This window comes from Pristiophorus japonicus, chromosome 2, assembly GCF_044704955.1.
Source record: "Pristiophorus japonicus isolate sPriJap1 chromosome 2, sPriJap1.hap1, whole genome shotgun sequence".
NCBI classification, from domain to species: domain Eukaryota; kingdom Metazoa; phylum Chordata; class Chondrichthyes; family Pristiophoridae; genus Pristiophorus; species Pristiophorus japonicus.
Genome location: NC_091978.1, coordinates 276,255,864 through 276,277,275, shown reverse-complemented (window position 1 = coordinate 276,277,275; position 21,412 = coordinate 276,255,864). Strand labels below are relative to the sequence as shown.

At 45.4% G+C, this 21,412-nt stretch overlaps 1 protein-coding gene across 7 annotated transcripts in view; it reads left to right on the top strand.

Annotated features, from left to right (window-relative positions):
• The first annotated feature begins 316 nt into the window (after window positions 1-316).
• The window catches only part of lratb.1 (lecithin retinol acyltransferase b, tandem duplicate 1), a 309,269-nt gene continuing 288,173 nt past the window's right edge, over window positions 317-21,412 (top strand). For 6 of the 7 annotated variants that reach the window (XM_070871411.1, XM_070871414.1, XM_070871416.1 and 3 more), the window contains exon 1: window positions 317-652. In XM_070871411.1, the coding sequence (XP_070727512.1) occupies window positions 403-652 (250 nt within the window). In that variant the 5' untranslated portion in view covers window positions 317-402. Of the gene's footprint in view, window positions 653-1,638; window positions 1,750-21,412 lie in introns of all 7 variants that reach the window. The other variant, XM_070871412.1, reaches the window with a different exon arrangement.

Here is a 21,412-nt window from a genome sequence, read left to right as displayed (position 1 = left end):
GACTTCCAGTCCCAGGGTCTCGATTATATACCACTGTACCACCACCTCTGGTGGGTCTGTCCTGCCAATGGGACAGGATATATTCAGGGATGATGATGATGGAGTCGTCTTGGACATTGATAGGTTGTAAATGTCAGATTGTAAGCAGCGGAAGTAATTATACTTGCAAAGCAATCATTGCTTAAAATTAAGACAACGACTAGAAAAAAGTATGCGGTCGCCATCTGCTGTTGGAAAAATAGTATTACTGCGGAACCAAGAAGGCTGGGATTATATTGCTGTGGGGTTCCATTGCGTTGCTGCACTTACGTTTTCATTGCTACTGAGCCAAAGTTCAGCAAAAGAAACTTGGTCAAAGTTCATTCCTTCTCCATTTTAATCTTGTCAGTTGAAGGCACGGGAATGATGAGACGTTGGGCCGCCTGTCACGGACTGAAGCCCCTTGTGTGGCCGTCTCGAGCGGTGCGGGGCTTTATCCGGACGATTGCCACTGGCCCGGGCCGTTGCACCTGGGACTGGCGCCACAACTCCCATTGTTATTGGAACCCGGCTCCGAACTCCCATTGTCCCAACAATCGGCGCGTGACAACCAAGCGGAGAGCTGTGCGGATTGGCTGCGCGTCCGGCTTCTGGGGGGACACTGCCACCTCGGGTGAGGAGACGACACCGACCCGTTACCGTCATTAACTATTTATAGCTCTTTACAATATGAACCCCAATAACCTCTTAACATGCAGTCATCCTACTGCTGTTCAAATCACACACGGTACCCTTCTGCGCAAATAATAGGAGCTTTGGAGTTTATCACATCACAGGCCTCATTATCATAGGCAGTCCCTCGAAATCGAGGAAGACTTGCTTCCACTCCAAAAGTGAGTTCTCGGGTGACTAGTCCAATACAGGAATTACAGTCTCTGCCGCAGGTGGGACAGACAGTCATTGGAGGAAAGGGTGGGTGGGGAGTCTGGTTTGCCGCACGCTCCTTCCATTGCCTGCGCTTGGTTTCCACATGCCCTCGGCGACGAGACTCGAGGTGCTCAGCGCCCTCCTGGATGCTCTTCCTCCACTTAGGGCAGTCTTTGGCTAGGGATTCCCAGGTGTTGGTGGGCATGTTGCATTTTATCAAGGAGGCTTTGAGGGTGTCCTTGAAATGTTTCCTCTGCCCACCTGGGGCTCGCTTGCCGTGTAGGAGTTCTGAATAGAGCAATTGCTTTGGGAGTCTTGTGTCGGGCATGCGGACAATGTGGCCCGCCTAACGGAGCTGGTCGAGTGTGGTCAGTGTTTCGATGCTGGAGACGTTGGCCCGGTTGAGAACACTGACGTTGGTGCGTCTATCCTCCCAGGGAATTTGCAGAATCTTGCGGAGATATCGTTTTTTAACTACAAAATGGACTTTTGAACATAAAATTGACTTTTTAAATAAATCCTTTCCTGTCAGCATTCCTAACAGTTTCTGTCATACCCACTTGGTATGATTGACTCATCTTCTGGTGCCTATGGTCAGCCTCTTTTTTCTGCGTCCACTTTACCCCCCAAGTACTGCCCATATAGTGTAATCCTTGATCCCTTCTCCACATCACATATCCCCTGAATATTTAAATGTGCTTTGAATTACTATTTATTGACTTTATTCTACAGGAGGCACAATCTGCTATCTATCGTCCCTGAACACATATTGCCTGAATCTGACCCTGGAGCAGAGGTCACCATGATTCCAATTGATGCCTGTTGGAATGGCCTGTGAAGAAGGTTAGAGAGGAGAGCAGGAGTAATAGAGTTGGGAGTAGATGAGGGAAAGTTGTGAGCAAAATAATGATTTTGGTGTTTTTGTGCAGCAGGGCAGGAAACAAGGTGGAGTGGGAGAGGAAAAGGCTGTAGAATGATTGGCTAGCTGTAAGCTTCATTCAAAAAAAGCAGTAGAGCCTGAAAGCAGGAAGAGAAAATGTTGGGCAGTGGGAAAGAAAAAGAGCGCAGGAAAGAAATAAAGCTGCCAGTACAGTAAAATGGCCGTGACTGCCAAAGAAGACAGGGCGAAGTCTCAGAAAAAGAAAACAGTGGGGAGCAGAAGAAGAAAGGACTGGCAGCTTGGCAGAATGGTGGTGAGAGAGTTGGGTCTAAAGTGGCCTAGAGGAGACAGAGACAGTAGGGCAGAAGGACACCTATAGCAGCCCAGTAAAAAGTTGAGAATGGGGAGGCCCAGAGCAAAGAGGAAATTGACTGTGAAGAAAGCTTATTTTTTAGCAGAGGTAGAGGAGAGAGCAGAGGAGGCATACAGTGCCACCCAGTGTTAGGAAACCTGTAATTATCTCTTGACAGGCAAATATTGAACAGAGTGTCTACATTATAAATAATATAAAGTACAACACAGAAAGCAAGGGTAATGGTACAGGAAGGGCATGCACACACAAGATTTTATTATTGATAGATATGTACAGTGGAACATTTTGAACTAAGATCAGCTGATAAATGTTATTTGCTCTTTTACATTACATGCAGTTTAATGTAGTCTTACAAGGTAGTAGTAGATCAGGGAACAGTGACTGTTGAACGAGCACTTAATTAAAGCATGTTGTCAACATCGCTATAGGCCTGTGTACATGGCCTTCTTTGACACTGTTAACCGCGAGGGACTACGGAGCATCCTCCTCTGTTTCGGCTGCCCCCAAAGGTTTGTCGCCATTCTCTGCCTGCTCCACGATGACATGCAAGCCGTGATCCTGACCAACGGATCCACCTCAGACCCAATCCACATCCGGACCGGGGTCAAGCAGGGCTGCGTCATCGCGCCACCCCTCTTAAATTTTCCTCGCTGCAATGCTCCACCTCACACTCAACAAGCTCCCCGCTGGAGTGGAACTAAACTTTAGAACCAGTGGGAATCTGTTCAACCTTCGTCGTCTCCAAGCCAGATCCAAGACCGTCCCATCCTCCGTCGTCAAACTACAGTACGCGGATGACGCTTACGTCTGCACATATTCAGAGGCTTAACTCCAAGCCATCGTCAACATCTTTACCGAGGCATATGAAAGCACAGGCCTTACACTAAACATCCATAAGACAAAGGTCCTCCACCAACCTGACCCCGCCACACAGCACTGCCCCCCAGTCATCAAGATCCACGCGCGGCCCTGGACAATATGGACCACTTTCGATACCTCGGGAGCCTATTATCAGCAAGGGCAGACATCAACGTCGAGGTTCAACACCACGTCCAGTGCGCCAGCGCAGCCTTCAATCGCCTGAGGAAGAGAGTGTTCGAAGATCAAGCCCTCAACTCTGGCACCAAGCTTATGGTCTACAGGGCTGTAGTGAGACCCGCCCTCCTGTATGGCTCAGAGACGTGGACCATATACAGTAGACATCTGAAATCGCTTGAAATCACTGAAATCGCTATCTAGGTTCAGCTGAAAGTTACAATTGTGACTACAGTTCAAAAATAACTTCATTGGCTGCAAAGTGCTTTGGGACGTCTGGTGGTTGTGAAACACACTATATAAATGCAAGGCTTTCTTTTTTACACCATGCATCAATAACAATACTGTTGTCTGTAAATATTAACTTGCTGCTGAGGTATGAGTAAGTGTGGGCTTTCACATGTCAAGCTTTGTATGGTTAATTGTTCAGGACCATTATCAATTATCCGGTAGAGGGTGCAACACCCAAGTTTAGATTTGAATGTGTAAATGAGCATTTGTTATTATATTGAGTGTAATACTGTTCAAATGCCAGTTATTATTGGGATTTCTTACTTTAAAGGTGAGTACATATCTTAATACATTTGCACCGAAAACTTAACCAGTAAGGAAATGGTGGGAATAATGTATCTATCCCAGCCCTGTTAGAAAGATGCAGAGTTGCAGTTACTGCAACAGACGCTGATGTGTGAATTCAAGAGGGGGTAGAGATGATGTACAGGTGTGAGTGCAGTGGTAATTCAATAAAACTGGTGGATTGGATCCTGCATTGTACTCTGCCAAGTTTAGCTCAGTATATCGACACTTAATGGGCTTTGATACTGTTAGAGTATCTCTGTAATATTGCCCGTCACCTCCCCTGCCTCAGGCGATCTGCTGCTGAAGCCCTCATTCGTGCTTTTGTTACCTGCAGACACGACTATTCCAATGATGTCCTGGCCGGGCTCCTGTCTTCCATCCTCCGTAAACTTGAGCTCAACCAAAACTCTGCTGCCTGCATCCTTACTCCCACCAAGTCCTATTCACCCATCACCTCTGTGCTTGCTGACCTACATTGGTTCCCAGTCTACCAACACTTCAGTTTTAAAATTCTTGTCCTCTTCAAATCCCTCCATGGCCTCACGTCTCCCTATCTCTGTAAAATCCTCCAGCACTACAACCCTTCGAGAACTCTGCGTTCCTCCAACTCTGGCCTCTTGTGCGTCCCGAATTTCCTTCGCCCCTCCATTGGCAGCCATGTCTTTAGGTGGTGTAGACCCTAAGCTCCGGAATTCTCTCCCCTTTGCCTCTCCACCTCTCTTTTTAAAGATGCTACTTAAAACCTATCACTTCAATGTTATATTTTTGTTCATGGATTTCTAATTTTTCTTCAAACCTAGTCATTTTTACTTGTTTTGGTCACCTGCCCAATGTCTTCTTTGGCTTGGTTTTGTCTGATAACGCTCCTGTGAAGCACCTTGTGTCATTTTACTATATTAAAGGCACTATATAAATGGAAGTTATTGTTGTTAACGGATGTAATATAAACAAAAGGTTGCAATCTGTCTGTAAAAAAAGAAAAACGGTTAAAAGTTTCATGTGTAGACCCTTTGTTAGACCCGAAAGATCGACACTGAACATTAACTTGTTTTTTCTCTTCAGATACTGACAACCAGCAACAGATATAAATCTGATTGGCATCAGCAGTATGAAGTGTCAGTGCATATTGTGTGCTGTTACTGTTGGTCTTGCTAAACATGCACAGTATAAGGTTCAATCCACTACTTTTACTGTATTAATTTAGCACAATTGTGAGTGCAGTTAAATGATGAATGTAGTTCATATTGGGATGGAAGTCTCGCTCCTGCATACAAGAGTATATATTTCCTGCGGTAGATTCAAATCCATTTTCTAGTGGTGAAAGAGACTTTACCCATTGGGGCATCCAGTTCTCTTATCAAACTCTTTATCCATTTGATATGCAAATTACAACTACCCATATATATATATTTGTCATCTATAAACAGAAGTGACTTTAATATATTTTAATCAAACTGGTGTGGATTTTTTTCCTTGGATACTGGATAGATTTGAGAAGTTACTACGGTGAGTTTTTATTTGTACTTGTAGCTACTCGTCTAACCACCTGAGTGCCGCACTAAATTTACACAAGGAAAAAAGAAAACTCAGTTTAACTGATAGGATTTGCTTTTTATTTTTGGGCACTTGCCTAATTTTCTTGCCAGGAACTTAACTACGAACATACGACTAATAACGGACAGGTAAAGACCCTCTGGTCCATCCAGCCTGTCCCACACACTATACACCCCGACCAACCATGTAGCGAAAAACTAGATAAAAATCCAGGCCAATTTTGTGGGGGTGGGTGTGGAGATGTGGGGGGAAATCTGAGGAATTCCTCTCTGACCCCACCCGCACCCTTAGGCGATCAAAACTACTCCAGGAGATCACTCTGGCCTGGCTAGTTCTGTGCAGTACCTACCTTTTGTAGGTGATTTCTGCCCCAGCCAGAAACAGGTCCAGTTCTCACTTGAAGGAATTGCACGAACTGGCAGCCTGTTCCAGAGATCCACTATTCTCTGAGAAAAGGGCGATCTCCTGATATCTAATCTAGACCTGGCCTTGTACAACTTAAAATTGTGACCCCTGGTCCTCCCTAACCTATTTAATTGCCACAACCTGTCAACTCAAACACATTCTATTCACTTCAACAACAATTTGCATTTATATAGTACTTTTAATGTGGTAAAATGTCCCAAAGCGCTTCAAAGGAGCATTATGAAAAAAATTTGACGCTGAGCCAGACAAGGAGATATTAGGACAGATGACCAAAAGCTTGGTCAAAGAGGTAAGGTTTAAGGAGTGTTTTAAAGGAGGAGAGAGAGCAAGAGAGAGGTAGAGAGGTTTAGGGAGAGAGTTCCAGAGCTTGGGGCCTATGCAGTTGAAGGCACAGCTGCCAGTGGTGGAGCGATTAAAATCAGGGATGCGCAAGAGGCCAGAATTGGAGGAGTGCAGATATCTTGGAGGTTTGTCGGGCTGGAGGAGTTTACAGAGATAGGGAGGGGCGAGGTCATGGAGGGATTTGAAAACAAGGGTGATAATTTTAAAATTGAGGTGTTGCTGGACCTGTATGCTTTAATATTCTCCTTTGTCAAGTAAAGTTTTAATTCCCTTTTAAAATAATTTGTGGACTCTGCTTCAGCAATGGTTTGTGTCAGAATTCCACATTCTAATCACCCTCTGTGTAAAGAATTTTTTCTAGCTCCCTCTTGAATTCTTTTTATTATTGTTGCAAAGTTGTACCCACTTGTTATCATATTGATGACTAATGGAAATAATCCAGCACTATTTACCTTATCATTAGCCTTCATAATGTTGAAGACCTCGAGTAGGTCACCCTTCTCCCAGTCTCTCTTCATAACTGTAACTTCTCATCCCTGGTAACACTCTAGTAAATCTACACTGCAACTTTTCCATTGCTTTTATGCCTTTCCTATAATGGGCTTCTCAAAATTGTATGCTGCACTCTCATTGTGATCTAATCTTCTTCTTTCATATAATAACAAAACAAATCAAATGTCAATATCTAAGTCAGATGTCCAGGCCAAAGCTTCCAGTGTATCAGCATGGATATCTTGCAGGCTGCCTGCAAACTTCCTCTGAGGGCAGTGCTCAATGATGCGTTCCAGGGTCTCATTAGGAACTCCACAGTTACATGATGGGGATGCTTTAATCTCCCATCTATGGAGAAGGTGGCAGCATCTACCATGACCAGTTCTGAGGTGGTTGATGGTTGCCCACTATTTGCGAGGCAGGTTTGATCCTTCAGGTTGTACTGTGGGGTCCTCTATAAGGAATCCATTCTGTATGTCGCAGTTCTTCTAAGTGGTCTAATGAAGACTTTGTGCGAGTTCAATATTACCTGCGTCCTTTTATGGAGTGATTTTCAACCACTGGCTGCCTGTTCTTCACCTGAAAAAGGGGCAGTTAGTTAGCAGTTGAAAATTGGGGGTGGAGAGGGGTAACTCAGCCATCCCTTGGATACCCAAGATCCACCTGGTGCAATTTCAGATAGGCCTGTAAATGGGTGAACAGCATATCTGCTTTTTTTAATTCATAAACTAGAATCATAGAATCATAGAATGGTTACAGCAAGGAAGAAGGTCATTCGGCCGTCAAGCTCGGGCCGACTCTCAGCTAGTCCCACTGCCCCGCCCTTTCCCCGTAGCCCTGCAATTTTTTTTCCTTCAGCTACTTATCCAACACCTTTTTGAAAGATAAAATTGAGTCTGCCTCCACCACCCTTTCAGGCAGTGCAAGTGAATTCCAGATCTTAACCACTCGCTGTGGAAAAAAGTTTTTTCTTACGTTGCCTTTGGTTCTTTTCCCAATCACCTTAAATCTGTGTCCTCTGGTTCTCGACCCTTCTGTTAATAGGAACAGTTTCTCTACCCTGTCCAGACCCCTCATGATTTTGAACACCTGTATCAAATCTCCTCTCAAACTTCTATGCTTCAAGGAGAACAACCCCAGCTTCTCCAACCTAGCAACGTTTCTGAAGTCCCTCATCCCTGGAATCATTCTCGTAAATATTTTCTGAACCTTTTCTAAGGCCTTCCCATCCTTCCTAAAGTGTGGTACCCAGAATTGGATACAATGCTCCAGTTAGGGCCAAACCAATGTTTTATACTGATTTATCATAATTTCCACACTTTTGTACTCAATACCTCTATTTATAAAGCCCAGGATCCCGTAAGCCTTTTTAACTGCTTTCTCAACCTGCCCTGCCACCTTCAATGATTTATACACACATAGCCCCTGGTCTCTCTGTTCGTGCACCCGCTTTGTGTCATTTAGTTTATATGTCCTCTTCTCATTCTTTCTACCAAAATGCATCACTTCACACTTTGCTGCGTTAAACTTCATCTGCCAAGTGTTCGCCCATTTCACCAGCCTGTCTTTGTCTTCCTGAAGTCTATCACTCTCCTCCTCATTGTTCACTATACTTGGAACACCACTGTATACCTTCCTCCAGTCCGAAAAACAACCGTTCACCACTACTTCATGTTTCCTGTCACTTAGCCAATTTCGGATCCATGCTGCCACTGTCCATTTTATTCCATGGGCTTCAATTTTGCTGGCAAGCCTATTAAGAACATAAGAACATAAAAAATAGGAGCAGGAGTAGGCCATTTGGCCCCTCAAGCCTGCCCTGCCATTTAATAAGATCATGGCTGATCTGATCATGGAATCAGCTCCACTTCCCTGCCTGCTCCCCATAACCCTTTATTCCCTTATCATTCAAAAATCTGTCGATCTTCGCCTTAAATATATTCAATGACCCAGCCTCCACAGCTCTCTGGGGTAGAGAATTCCACAGATTTACAACCCTCTGAGAGAAGAAATTCCTCCTCATCTCAGTTTTGAATGGGCGACCCATTATGTGGCACTTTGTCGAACGCCTTTTGGAAATCCATGTACACTACATTAACGCATTACCCTCATCAACCCTCTCTTACCTCATCAAAATACTCGATCAAGATGGTTAACCATAATTTGCCTTTAACGAATCCATGCTTGCTTTCCTTAATTAATCTACCCCTATCCAAGTGACTCTTAATTTTGTCCCTGATTACTGTTTCTGAAAGCTTCCCTACTACTGAGGTTAAACTGACTGGCCTGTAGTTGCTGGGTTTATCTTAACTCCCTTTTTTGAACAATGGTGTAACATTTGCAATTCTCCAGTCCTCTGGCACCACCCCCGTATCGATAGAGGATTGGAATATTATGGCCTCCGCGATTTCAGTCCTCGATTCCCTCAGCATCCTAGGATGCATCCCATCTGGTCCTGGTGATTTATCTACTTTAAGTACAGCAAGCCTTTCTAATACCTCTTTATCAATTTTTATCCTATTAAGTGTCTTCACTACCTCCTCCTTCACTATGTCTATGACAGCATCCTCTTCCTTTGTGAAGACAGATGCAAAATACTCATTTAGTACCTCAGCTATACCCTCTGCCTCCATGCGTAGGTCTCCTTTTTGGTTCCTAATCGGCCCCTCTTACTGCCCTTTTAATATTTATATGCCCATAGGTTATCCAAAAGTATTCTTTTATGTCGGCTGCCATTCTATTCTCATAACCTCTTTTTGCCCCTCTTATTTTCTTTTTTCAATGAACTTTCTAGATATAGGGAATAAAGGGTTATGGGAGCAGGCAGGGAAGTGGACCTGAGTCCATGATTGGATCAGCCATGATTGTATTAAATGGCGGAGTAGACTCGAGGGGCCGTATGGCCTACTCCTGCTCCTATTTCTTATGCTCTTACGATTCTCAGATGTATTTTCACCCTGACATCTATCATACACGTATTTTTCTGCTTCATCATATTCTCTATCTGTTTCATCATCCAGGGAGCTCTGACTTTAGTTGCCCTACCTTTCCCCCTCATGGGAATGTACCTCGACTGTACCTGAACTATTTACTCTTTAAAGGCAGCCCATTGTTCCACTACAGTTTTGCCTGCCAATCTTTGATTCCAGTTTACCCAGGCCAGAACTGTTCTCATCCTACTGAAATTGGTTTTCCTCCAGTTAAACATTTTTACTCTGGATTGCTCCCTGTCCTTTTCCATAGCGAATCTAAACCTTATGATACTAAGATCACTGTTCCTTAAATGTTCACCTACAGACACTTGCTCCACTTGACCCATCTCATTCCCCAGAACCAGATTCAGCAATGCCTCCTCCCTCGTTGTGCCGGTAACATACTGATCAAGAAAGTTCTCCTGAACACACTTCAGAAATTCTTCCCCATCTCTGCCCTTTGCACTATTACTCTCCCTGTCTATATTCGGATTGTTGAAGTCCCCCATTATTACTAGTCTATAGTTCTTGCACCTCTCTGTAATTTCCTGTAAATTTGCTCCTCCATATCTTTCCCACTATTTGATGGGCTATAGAATACAGCTAGTGGTGTAATGGCACTTCTATTATTTCTTAACTTTAGCCATATAGATTATGTCCTTGACCCCTCCAGGACATCTTCCCTCTCCAGCATTGTAACATTCTCCTTAACCTATACTGCCACACTATCTCCTATCTTTCCTCCACTATCTTTCCTGAACACCTTATAACCAGGAATATTTAATACCCAATCATACCCTTTTTTGAGCCAGGTCTCAGTTAATGCCACATCGTTTTCCCATGTGGCTATTTGTGCCTGCCGCTCACTTACTTTGTTTACCAAGCTTCGTGCGTTCACATACATACACTGTAAACCCATCTTAGTTGGACCATACCAAGGACAAAATACTGGTTGGAGAGCGTTCAGGGGACCCCTGCACTACCTGCTGGTCCTCCTTTTCTGTCTGGCGGTCATCCATTCCTTCTCTGCCTGCGCACTCCTTATCTGCAGAGTGACCACGTCCTGAAACGTGCTATCCATAAAGCTCTCAGCATTGCGGATGCATTGCAGTGATGCCAGCTGCTGCTCAAGCTCCGAAACCCGGAGCTCGAGCTCCTCCAGCTGACGACACTTCCTGCGCACACTTCCTGCGCCGGACATGGGAAGCGTCTGAGCTGTCCTGCCATGCCTTTATTTATTTGACTAATGACTAACTTTACAGAAACTTAAGAAGACGATGAATATAAAACAGTATTACAGTTACTAATATAATACAGTACAGGTACAACGTCTGAAATCTGGAATCCTCGGGACCTAGTCTAATCCGGTATTTGGGTTTTTCCAGATTTCAGACAAGAAAAGTGTTATGTATGTAAATCTGTAATTACCATGTCTAACCACCAGAGGGCTTATCCCCTGGAGTCCCAAGGGATCCCACAATCCCTTGGGAGCACCTGTATATAAGGAGGCCTCACAGGCTGGGGAGGCACTCTGAGATCTATAATAAAGGACTACGGTCACACCTTACTTTGAGCTTGCAGTATCTAGTCTGACTCTTTATCTAAGACATAACAACTAGCGACGAGATACAGATGACGAATCCCAACGCAACAATGCAGAGAACTGTGGGCATCCTGGAGAAATTTTCGGAGGGAGATGATTGGGAAATCTTCGTGGAGCGACTTGATCAATTCTTCATGGTCAACGAGCTGGAAGGAGAAGGGAACGCTGCCAAACGAAGGGCGATCCTCCTCACCGTTTGCGGGGCACCAACGTATGGCCTCATGAAAAACCTGCTCGCTCCAGCAAAACCCACAGACAAGTCGTACGATGAGTTGTGCACACTGGTCCGGGAGCATCTAAACCCGAAGGAAAGCGTTCTGATGGCGAGGTATCGGTTCTACACGTTCAAGAGGTCTGAAGGCCAGGAAGTGGCGAGCTACGTCGCCGAGCTAAGGCGCCTTGCAGGACATTGCGAATTTGAAGGACATTGGCATTGGCCATGAAGTAATACTTCGCAAACTTTTGACTGTTGAGGCCATAGCGATAGCGCAGGTGTTTATCTCCATCAGTGACAATACCAAACAAATTTCTCAGCACACTAGTGCTGCTGCAAGTACTGTGAACAAAGTAACGTTGTTTTCGAATCGAAATGTACATGGCAGGATTAACATGCCTGCAGCTGCACGTCCGCAGATGACTCAGAGTCCGCCATCAAGGGTGGTGAATAAAAAGCAATTAACACCTTGTTGGTGCTGCGGGGGTGATCATCGATTCCATTCATGTCGCTTCAAAGGATACGTTTGCAAGGGCTGTGAAACAATGGGACACTTGCAACGTATGTGCAGGCGAGCTGCAAACCCTGTTAATCCAGCAAACCACTATGTTGCAGAGGAGGACAGAGGTGGATCATGACGAACCAGAGTCTCAGACCAATGGAGGCAGAGGTATATTGACCGCACACATTTACCACAAAGTGTCCCCCGATAATGCTGAAGGTTGAATTAAATGGACTCCCGGTGTACATGGAGCTGGACACAGGCGCAAAAGACTTTCGATAAGTTGTGGTGCAACAAGGCTTCAAGGCCAGTCCTGACTCCCATTCGTACCAAACTTAGAACGTACACAAAGGAACTGATTCCCATAATTGGCAGTGCTACCGTAAAGGTCTCCTACGATGGAGTGGTGCATGATTTACCGGGCGATGGCCCCACGCTGTTCGGCAGGAGCTGGCTGGGAAAGATACGCTGGAACTGGGACGACGTCCGAGCGCTTTCGTCCATCGACGACACCTCATGTGCCCAGGTCCTAAGCAAGTTCCCTTCGCTGTTCGAATCAGTCATCGGGAAGTTCCAAGGAACAAAAGTGCAGATCCATTTGATTCCGGGGGCGCGACCCATCCATCACAAGGCGAGAGTGGTACCTTACATGATGAGAGAGAGAGGGCGGAGATCGAGCTGGACAGGCTGCAACGAGAGAGCATCATTTTGCCGATCGAATTCAATGAGTGGGCCAGTCCGATTGTTCTAGTCCTCAAGGGAGACGGCACCGTCAGAATCTGTGGTGATTACAAAGTAACTATCAATCGTTTCTCACTGCAGGATCAATACCCGCTACCAAAGGCAGACGACCTGTTTGCGACGCTGGCGGGAGGGAAACGATCACGAACCTGGACCTGACCTCAGCCTAATATTCGAAAGGCCTCACCTGCATCAACACGCACAAAGGTCTTTTCATTTACACCAGATGCCCATTTGGGATTCGATCGGCCGTGGCGATATTCCAGAGGAACATGGAAAGCTTGCTGAAGTCGGAGGCAATCAAAAACGCAGCAAGACCACAGAATGTGACGGAGCTACAGGCGTTTCTAGGACTCCTGAACTATTTTGGTAACTTCTTACCAGGTCTTAGCACATTATTAGAACCCCTGCACTCTTTACTGCGTAAAGGAGATAAATGGGTATTGGGTAAAAGCCAAGAAAATGCCTTTGAGAAAGCTAGGAAGCTGTTATTTTCAGACAAATTGCTTGTGTTGTACGATCCATGTAAACGGTTGGTACTAGCATGTGATGCATCGTCGCACCGGGTCGGGTGTGTATTGCAACAAGCTAATGAATTTGGGAAATTGCAACCGGTTGCTTATGCATCCAGAAGTCTGTCTAAGGCCGAGAGGGCCTACAGTATGATCAAAAAAGAAGCGTTAGCGTGTGTTTACGGGGCAAAGAAAATGCATCAATATCTGTTCGGGCTCAACTTTGAATTGGAAACTGACCATAAGCCGCTTATATCCTTCTTTTCTGAAAATAAGGGGATAAATACAAATGCATCGGCCCGCATCCAGAGATGGGCGCTCACGTTGTCCGCGTACAACTATGCCATCCACCACAGGCCAGGCACAGAAAACTGTGCCGATGCTCTCAGTAGGCTACCATTGCCCACCACCGGGGTGGAGATGGCATAGCCTGCAGATCTAGTCATGGTAATGGAAGCATTTGAGAGTGAGCAATCACCTGTTACCGCCTGACAGATTAGAACCTGGACGAGCCAGGACCCCTTACTGTGCTTAGTAAAAAACTGTGTGCTCCATGAGAGTTGTCTAGTGTCCCATTAGAGATGCAGAAAGAAATAAAGCTGTACCAGCGGCGCAAAGATGAAATGTCTATACAGGCAGACTGCCTTCTGTGGGGTAATCAGGTAGTTGTGCCAAAAAAGGGCAGGGACACTTTCATTAGTGATCTCCACAGTACTCACCCAGGCATTGTAATGATGAAAGCGATAGCCAGATCCCATGTGTGGTGGCCCGGTATCGATGCAAACTTAGAGTCCTGTGTGCACAAATGTAATTCATGTTCCCAGTTAAGCAATGCACCCAGGGAGGCGACACTAAATTTATGCTCTTGGCCCTCCAAACCGTGGTCTAGGGTTCATGTCGACTATCAAGGCCCATTCTTGGGAAAAATGTTTTTAGTGGATTGAATGTGTGATAATGTCAGCAAGCACGTCCACTGCCACCATTGAAAGCCTAAGGGCCATGTTTGCCAGTCACGGCTTGCCTGATGACCTTGTAAGTGACAATGGACCGTGCTTTACCAGTGCTGAATTCAAGGAATTCATGACCCGCAATGGGGTCAAACATGTCACGTCTGCCCTGTTTAAGCCAGCGACCAACGGTCAGGCAGAATGAGCAGTTCAAACAATCAAGCAGAGCTTGAAAAGGGTTACTGAAGGCTCACTGCAGACTCGCTTATCCCGAGTACTGCTTAGTTACCTCACAAGACTCCACTCGCTCACAAGGTCCCTCCCGCTGAACTGCTCATGAAAAGGGCACTTAAGACAAGGCTGTCGTTAGCCCACCCTGATCTACATGAACAGGTAGAGAGCAGGCGGCTTCAACAGAATATATATCATGATCGCGCAAATGTGTCATGCGAAATTGAAGTAAATGATCCTGTATTTTTGTCGAACTATGGACAAGGTCCCAAGTGGATTGCTGGCAATGTTTTGGCCAAAGAGGGGAGAAGGGTGTTTGTGGTCAAACTCGCAAATGGACTCACCTGCAGAAACACTTGGACCAAACCAAACTCAGATTTAAGGACTTTCTAGAGCAACCCACAATAGGTTCTACCTTTTTCGACCCTCCAACACACACACAAGTGGCAACCGACACAGCGGTTGACCACGAAGCAGAACCCATCACCCACAACAGCCCAGCAAGACTCACCACCCCCAGCAGTCCAGCAAGAGCCCAGCGAGGGCCCAACAAACGACTCACCAACACCAGCATTTGCACCGAGACGATCAACCAGGGAAAGGAAGGCCACAGATCGACTCACATTGTTAATTTTTACACTATTGACTTCGGGGGGGGGGGGGGGGGAAGTGTTGTTATGTCTAACCACCAGAGGGCTTATCCCCTGCAGTCCCAAGGGATCCCACAATCCCTTGGGAGCACCTGTATATAAGGAGACCTCATAGGCTGGAGAGGCACCCTGAGATCTGTAATAAAGGACTACGGTCACACTTACTTTGAGCTTGCAGTATCTAGTCTGATTCTTTATCCAAGACAGAACAAAAAGCAATAGCCTGAAATCCAGAATCCGCAGGACCAAATCCGTGCCGGGTTTTGAGCGGCGAGGTCCGAAATCTGGCGAAACCCAAAATCCGGAACGGATTCGGTCGAGGATTCCGGATTTCAGACTTGATTTTCTTGTTTGAAATCTGGAATCCTCGACTGAATCCATGCTGGATTTCGGGTTTTGCTTCAAAAATGTCCAGTTTTCGGATAATAATTTCAGATTCCGGACGACTTCATCAGCTATGTGCAAAATGTCCAGTTTCTGGAGAATTCCGATTTTCGGAGTTCCGGATTCGGGACGTTGCACCTGTATTAATACTAAATTATATTAATAATTGTTAACAGTTACTAATTTAATATCTTATTAAGAGTTACTAATATCTAAGTTCCTGCTTTATTACTCACTAGCTGTTTAACCCCTGCCCCTAACTAGAAGTTAAAATAAACTTGTGACCTTTACCAACCAGTCAGTTAACAGCTATCCTGTGACGTCGCTCCTTGTGTTTTTTTTCAAATCGCAGCTCAGCTCGCTTAGTGAATTGTAGTCAATGCTGAAATATAACGGTACCCCCCCCTCCCCCAAAAATGGTGATGAGTGTGAGCATTGTAGGGATGCTTTATGCTGTTGGTGTGGGGTGGTGCCAACTTTGCACCTCATGTAGCAGCCAGGATGTAGAATGTCAAGTGAAATAAATCTGGCCATGGATAGGCCATCTCTGGCACAAATCAGGAGTGTGATGGAATACTCTCCACTTGCCTAGACACTCAAGAAGCTCAACACCATCCAGGACAAAGCAGCCCGCTTGATTGGCATCCCATCCACCACCTTAAACATTCACTCCCTCCATCACCGGCGTACCATGGCTGCAGTGTGTACCATCTACAAGATGCACTGCAGCAGCTCGCCAAGGCTTCTTGGGCAACACCTCCTAAACCCGTGACCTCTACCACTTAGAAGGACAAAGGCAACAGGCGCGTGGGAGCACCATCAGCTGCAAGTTCCCCTCCAAATCACATACCATCCTGACTTGGAAGTATATTGCCATTCCTTCATCGTCGCTGGGACAAAATCGTGGAATGCCCCAACAACACTGTGGTAGTACCTTCACCATATGGACTGCAACTGTTCTAGAAGGTGGCTCACCACTATCTTCTCAAGGGCAATTAGGGATGGGCAATAAATGCTGACCTTGCCAGTGATGCCCACATCCCATGAACGAATTTTTAAAAAGTGACCAAAGTGAGATTTGAACTCTCATTCTCTCGATTACCAGTTCAATAACATTACCACTACGCTACTGAACTTTTTTATCAAGCACTTTTTCAAGTGTAAGGTTGCTTAAATCTGCAAATTGAGGTACTATGCAAGTTGTTGAGTCCCGTTTGCAATTTTTCAGATACAAATGGGCAGAGCGTGCACCAGTTTGCATTTTTGTGGTTTTATCTACCTGTGCTGACGCCGCTTAATGACCCAAGTATCTGCACGTCAAGGTCCTTCTGCTCCTGTTCTTCAAACAATGCAGAAAAATAAAGCTTAACTGATTTGGACATGGAATGATGAATCCTTTCAAGCATTATTTTTCAGCTTGCTAAACATGGAAGGTTGCATTCTAGCATGGTGAATGAATGAAATACTTGCATTTATATGGTGTCTTTCATGACCACCAGACGCCCCAAAGAGTTTTACAGCCAATTAAGTGCTTTTTAAAGTGTAGTCACTGTTGTAATGAAGGAAACTCGGCAGCCAATTTGGGCACAGCAAGCTTCCACAAACATCAGTGTGATAATGACCAGATAATCTGTTTTAGTGATGTTGGTTGAGGAATAAATATTGGCTAGGACACCGGAGATAACTCCCCTGCTTTTCGCATTAGTGCCTTGGGATCTTTTACATCCACCTGAGAGAGATCATGTCTGACCCTGATTGGAGTTTCTGACCCCAATGTCCTCATTATCACAAAGACTGCCTATTTCCATATTCATAACATTAGCTGCTTCCAACCTACCCCAGCCCATCCATGCCTTTGTCACTTCCAGAGTTTATCACTTCAATGCTCTCCTGGCCAGCCTTCCATTCTCCATAAACTTCAGCTCATCCAAAACACTGATGCACCTATCCTGTCTCTCACCAAGTCTTGCTCACCCATCGCCCCTGTCCTTGTTGACCTACATAGGCTTCCAATCTCTCAACGGCACAAATTTACAATTCCCATCCTCGTGTTAAATCCCCCCATGGTATTTCTCCTCCCTATTTCTGTAATTTCCTCCAGCCTTACAATCCTCGCTCCCCCCACCCTGAGCTCTCCATTCTGCTGACCGTAGCCTCTTGGTGCAGCTGTTCCCCCCCCCGCCCTTTGTCGTACCATTTACGGCCATGCTTGCAGTTACCTGGGTTCCACTCTTTGGAATTCCTTTCCTAAACTCCTCTATCTCCCTCTCCTTTTAAAATCCTTCCTTAAAACCCACCTCATTAACACAGTTTGTGCCACACCTCCTAATCTCCTTTAGTTCAGTGCTCATTTTTTGTCACATGTCTGAAGCAAATTGGGAGATTTTTCTATGTTAAAGGTGCTTTACTAGTGCAAGTTTTTGTTGCCTCACCTTTCTGTTTGTGGTTGATTTCAACAACCATTTTGTTGATGTATTTTATTGAGAGCTTTTCATGTTCAGTTTGTATTTTGCATTATACTTATAATCGCCTCGAGGTGGCAGTGTTAGATTGAAAAAAAGATTTTAGAAGATTTAGTGGCCGAATGGGGAAAATCAATCACCCGTTTAAATAGGATGTAATAGTTGAAAGTTAGAGAGCCCCTAAAATGAAAGTTATAATTCTTAGTGAGACTCAAGGGGCTAGAAATTCGGCAGGTTTGCACCCGTTTATCTCCATGGCGAAGCTGAAAAAGTAATTTTTTTTTGGTACTAAACGAGTCACACAAAATGTAGCGTCCAGGCGGAAAATTCGGCAACGGTTTTGTGACTGCGCTAAAAATGATCGCCCGCCTGGTTTTTTGATATCAATCGGCGTGCAATGCTGTGCTATCGCCGGGGGTGGAAAATTCACCGATATCATTATTTTTATCGCCCGCCCAAAAACACACCCGAAAAAATCAAGTCTTACCAGGTCAGATCCAGGGAGCATTCAGCGCTAACGACACCATCTTGAAAAACGGAACAGAAGTTCAGTGCATTAAAGGATTGGAGGGAAGGCTGTGTTTTATACAGTGAGCTTTATGTGAGTCCATAGTTCGTGTTTTAAGGATATTTAAGGAAATTTACAAGAATGGGGGCTATAATGGGGTAGAAATTCCGACGTCCCGGGCCCGTCCGAACTTTCTACGGACCCTGGAAGGCATCGGAAAAGCCGGTTTTCAGCGTGCAATGCACATGTGCTGAAAACCAGCATTTCCGATCTGTCAAGCTGGACCATACTCAGCGCATCATGGCAGTAAATGCCCATTTCCAGGGAGCATCCAAGATGCTTTCATCTTGCGTGAGAGCAGTGTCTCATACCTGTTCGAGCATCAGCCACAAGGCCAGAGCTGGTTGCTGGGGGACAAAGGTTACGGCCTCGCCACCTGGCTCATAACCCCCCTCCGGAACCTTCAGACATAAGCCGAGCATCGCTATAATGACAGCCATATAGCCACATGCAACATCGTCGAAAAGGTAATTGGAGTGTTCAAGCAGCGCTTCCAATGCCTGGACTACTCTGGAGGCTCACTACAATACTCCCCTCAGCAGGTCTCTGAGTTCATTGTAATGTAATGTGCTGCCTGCTACACAACTTAGCCATTATGAGGGGACAGGATTTGCCACTGGAGACTGCAGGACCACCTCCGGAGAGAGGGAGGGGGGCGGGAGGAGGAGGATCACGAGGAGGAGGACGAGGAGCTTGGCGATGAACCCACGCCATCACCACCCCCACCACAAGGGAGGCCTCGTGGAGCTTTTGCCACTGCAAAAACCTTATGTCAGCAGCTGATAATTCATCGCTTTCCTTCAACAGTGAACGGCACATTTCACCATTGCCTGCCCACTCTATACCACGATGTTGATTATTCCTCCTCTTATTCTGCAAATGAGATACTACACAGGAATGGTTAAGATGAACAAAAGAATTTATTAAACATACAGTAACTTGAATAAGATATATTAAACATTGTAAAAGTAATTTGGAAACTGGAATAAAATGTATTAAACATTATTCTGAACTCTTATAACTTTTATAAATTAGCAACAACAAAACGGCAACAAAAAAATAACAAACAACGAAAGAACAACAAAAGAACAACCCCTGCATCGAACGTCTTTTACATGCGGCCCCATCTCCCCCCCTCCCCCAACTCATCCTACCCCCCCTCCCCCTCACATCATGACCATACCCAAGACGTCGTGCAGCAATGCGTCCAAAGTCCTGCTGTAAAAGGGGGACAGAGAATGGAAACTCCATGTGTGGATCCCCTGGAGAAGCTCAGGGTATGGAAGGCCCAGCTTCTGAGTGGCAAGGCTCTTGTCACACACAGGTGATGTGGGTCTGGGTGCTGTGACACTGGGGACTGCAGTGCCAAAGGTCGAGACCATTAGGGCAGGGAAAATAGAGTACGAGAGGAAGCTTGCAGGGAACATTAAGACGGACTGCAAAAGCTTCTATAGATATGTAAAGAGAAAAAGGTTAGTAAAGACAAAGGTAGGTCCCCTGCAGTCAGAATCAGGGGAAGTCATAACGGGGAACAAAGAAATGGCAGACCAATTGAACAAGTACTTTGGTTCGGTATTCACTAAAGAGGACACAAACAACCTTCCGGATATAAAAGGAGCCAGAGGGTCTAGTAAGAAGGAGGAACTGAGGGAAATCCTTATTAGTCGGGAAATTGTGTTGGGGAAATTGATGGGATTAAAGGCCGATAAATCTCCAGGGCCTGATGGACTGCATCCCAGAGTACTTAAGGAGGTGGCCTTGGAAATAGCGGATGCATTGACAGTCATTTTCCAACATTCCATAGACTCTGGATCAGTTCCTATGGAGTGGAGGGTAGCCAATGTAACCCCACTTTTTAAAAAAGGAGGGAGAGAGAAAACGGAATTATAGACCGGTCAGCCTGACATCGGTAGTGGGTAAAATGATGGAATCAATTATTAAGGATGTCATAGCAGCGCATTTGGAAAGAGGTGACATGATAGGTCCAAGTCAGCATGGATTTATGAAAGGAAAATCATGCTTGACAAATTTTCTGGAATTTTTTGAGGATGTTTCCAGTAGAGTGGACAAGGGAGAACCAGTTGATGTGATGTATTTGGACTTTCAGAAGGCTTTCGATAAGGTCCCACATAAGAGATTAATGTGCAAAGTTAAAGCACATGGGATTGGGGGTAGTGTGCTGACGTGGATTGAGAACTGGTTGTCAGACAGGAAGCAAAGAGTAGGAGTAAATGGGTACTTTTCAGAATGGCAGGCAGTGACTAGTGGGGTACCGCAAGGTTCTGTGCTGGGGCCCCAGCTGTTTACATTGTATATATATGATTTAGACGAGGGGATTAAATGTAGTATCTCCAAATTTGCGGATGACACTAAGTTGGGTGGCAGTGTGAGCTGTGAGGAGGATGCTATGAGGCTGCAGAGTGACTTGGATAGGTTATGTGAGTGGGCAAATGCATGGCAGATGAAGTATAATGTGGATAAATGTGAGGTTATCTACTTTGGTGGTAAAAACAGAGAGACAGACTATTATCTGAATGTGACAGATTAGGAAAAGGGGAGGTGCAACGAGACCTGGGTGTCATAGTACATCAGTCATTGAAGGTTGGCATGCAGGTACAGCAGGCGGTTAAGAAAGCAAATGGCATGTTGGCCTTCATAGCGAGGGGATTTGAGTACAGGGGCAGGGAGGTGTTGCTACAGTTGTACAGGGCCTTGGTGAGGCCACACCTGGAGTATTGTGTACAGTTTTGGTCTCCTAACTTGAAGAAGGACATTCTTGCTATTGAGGGAGTGCAGCGAAAGTTCACCAGACTGATTCCCGGGATGGCGGGACTGACATATCAAGACAGACTGGATCAACTGGGCTTGTATTCACTGGAGTTCAGAAGAATGAGAGGGGATCTCATAGAAACGTTTAAAATTCTGACTGGTTTAGACAGGTTAGATGCAGGAAGAATGTTTCCAATGTTGTGGAAGTCCAGAACCAGGGGTCACAGTCTAAGGATAAGGGGTAAGCCAATTAGGACCGAGATGAGTAGC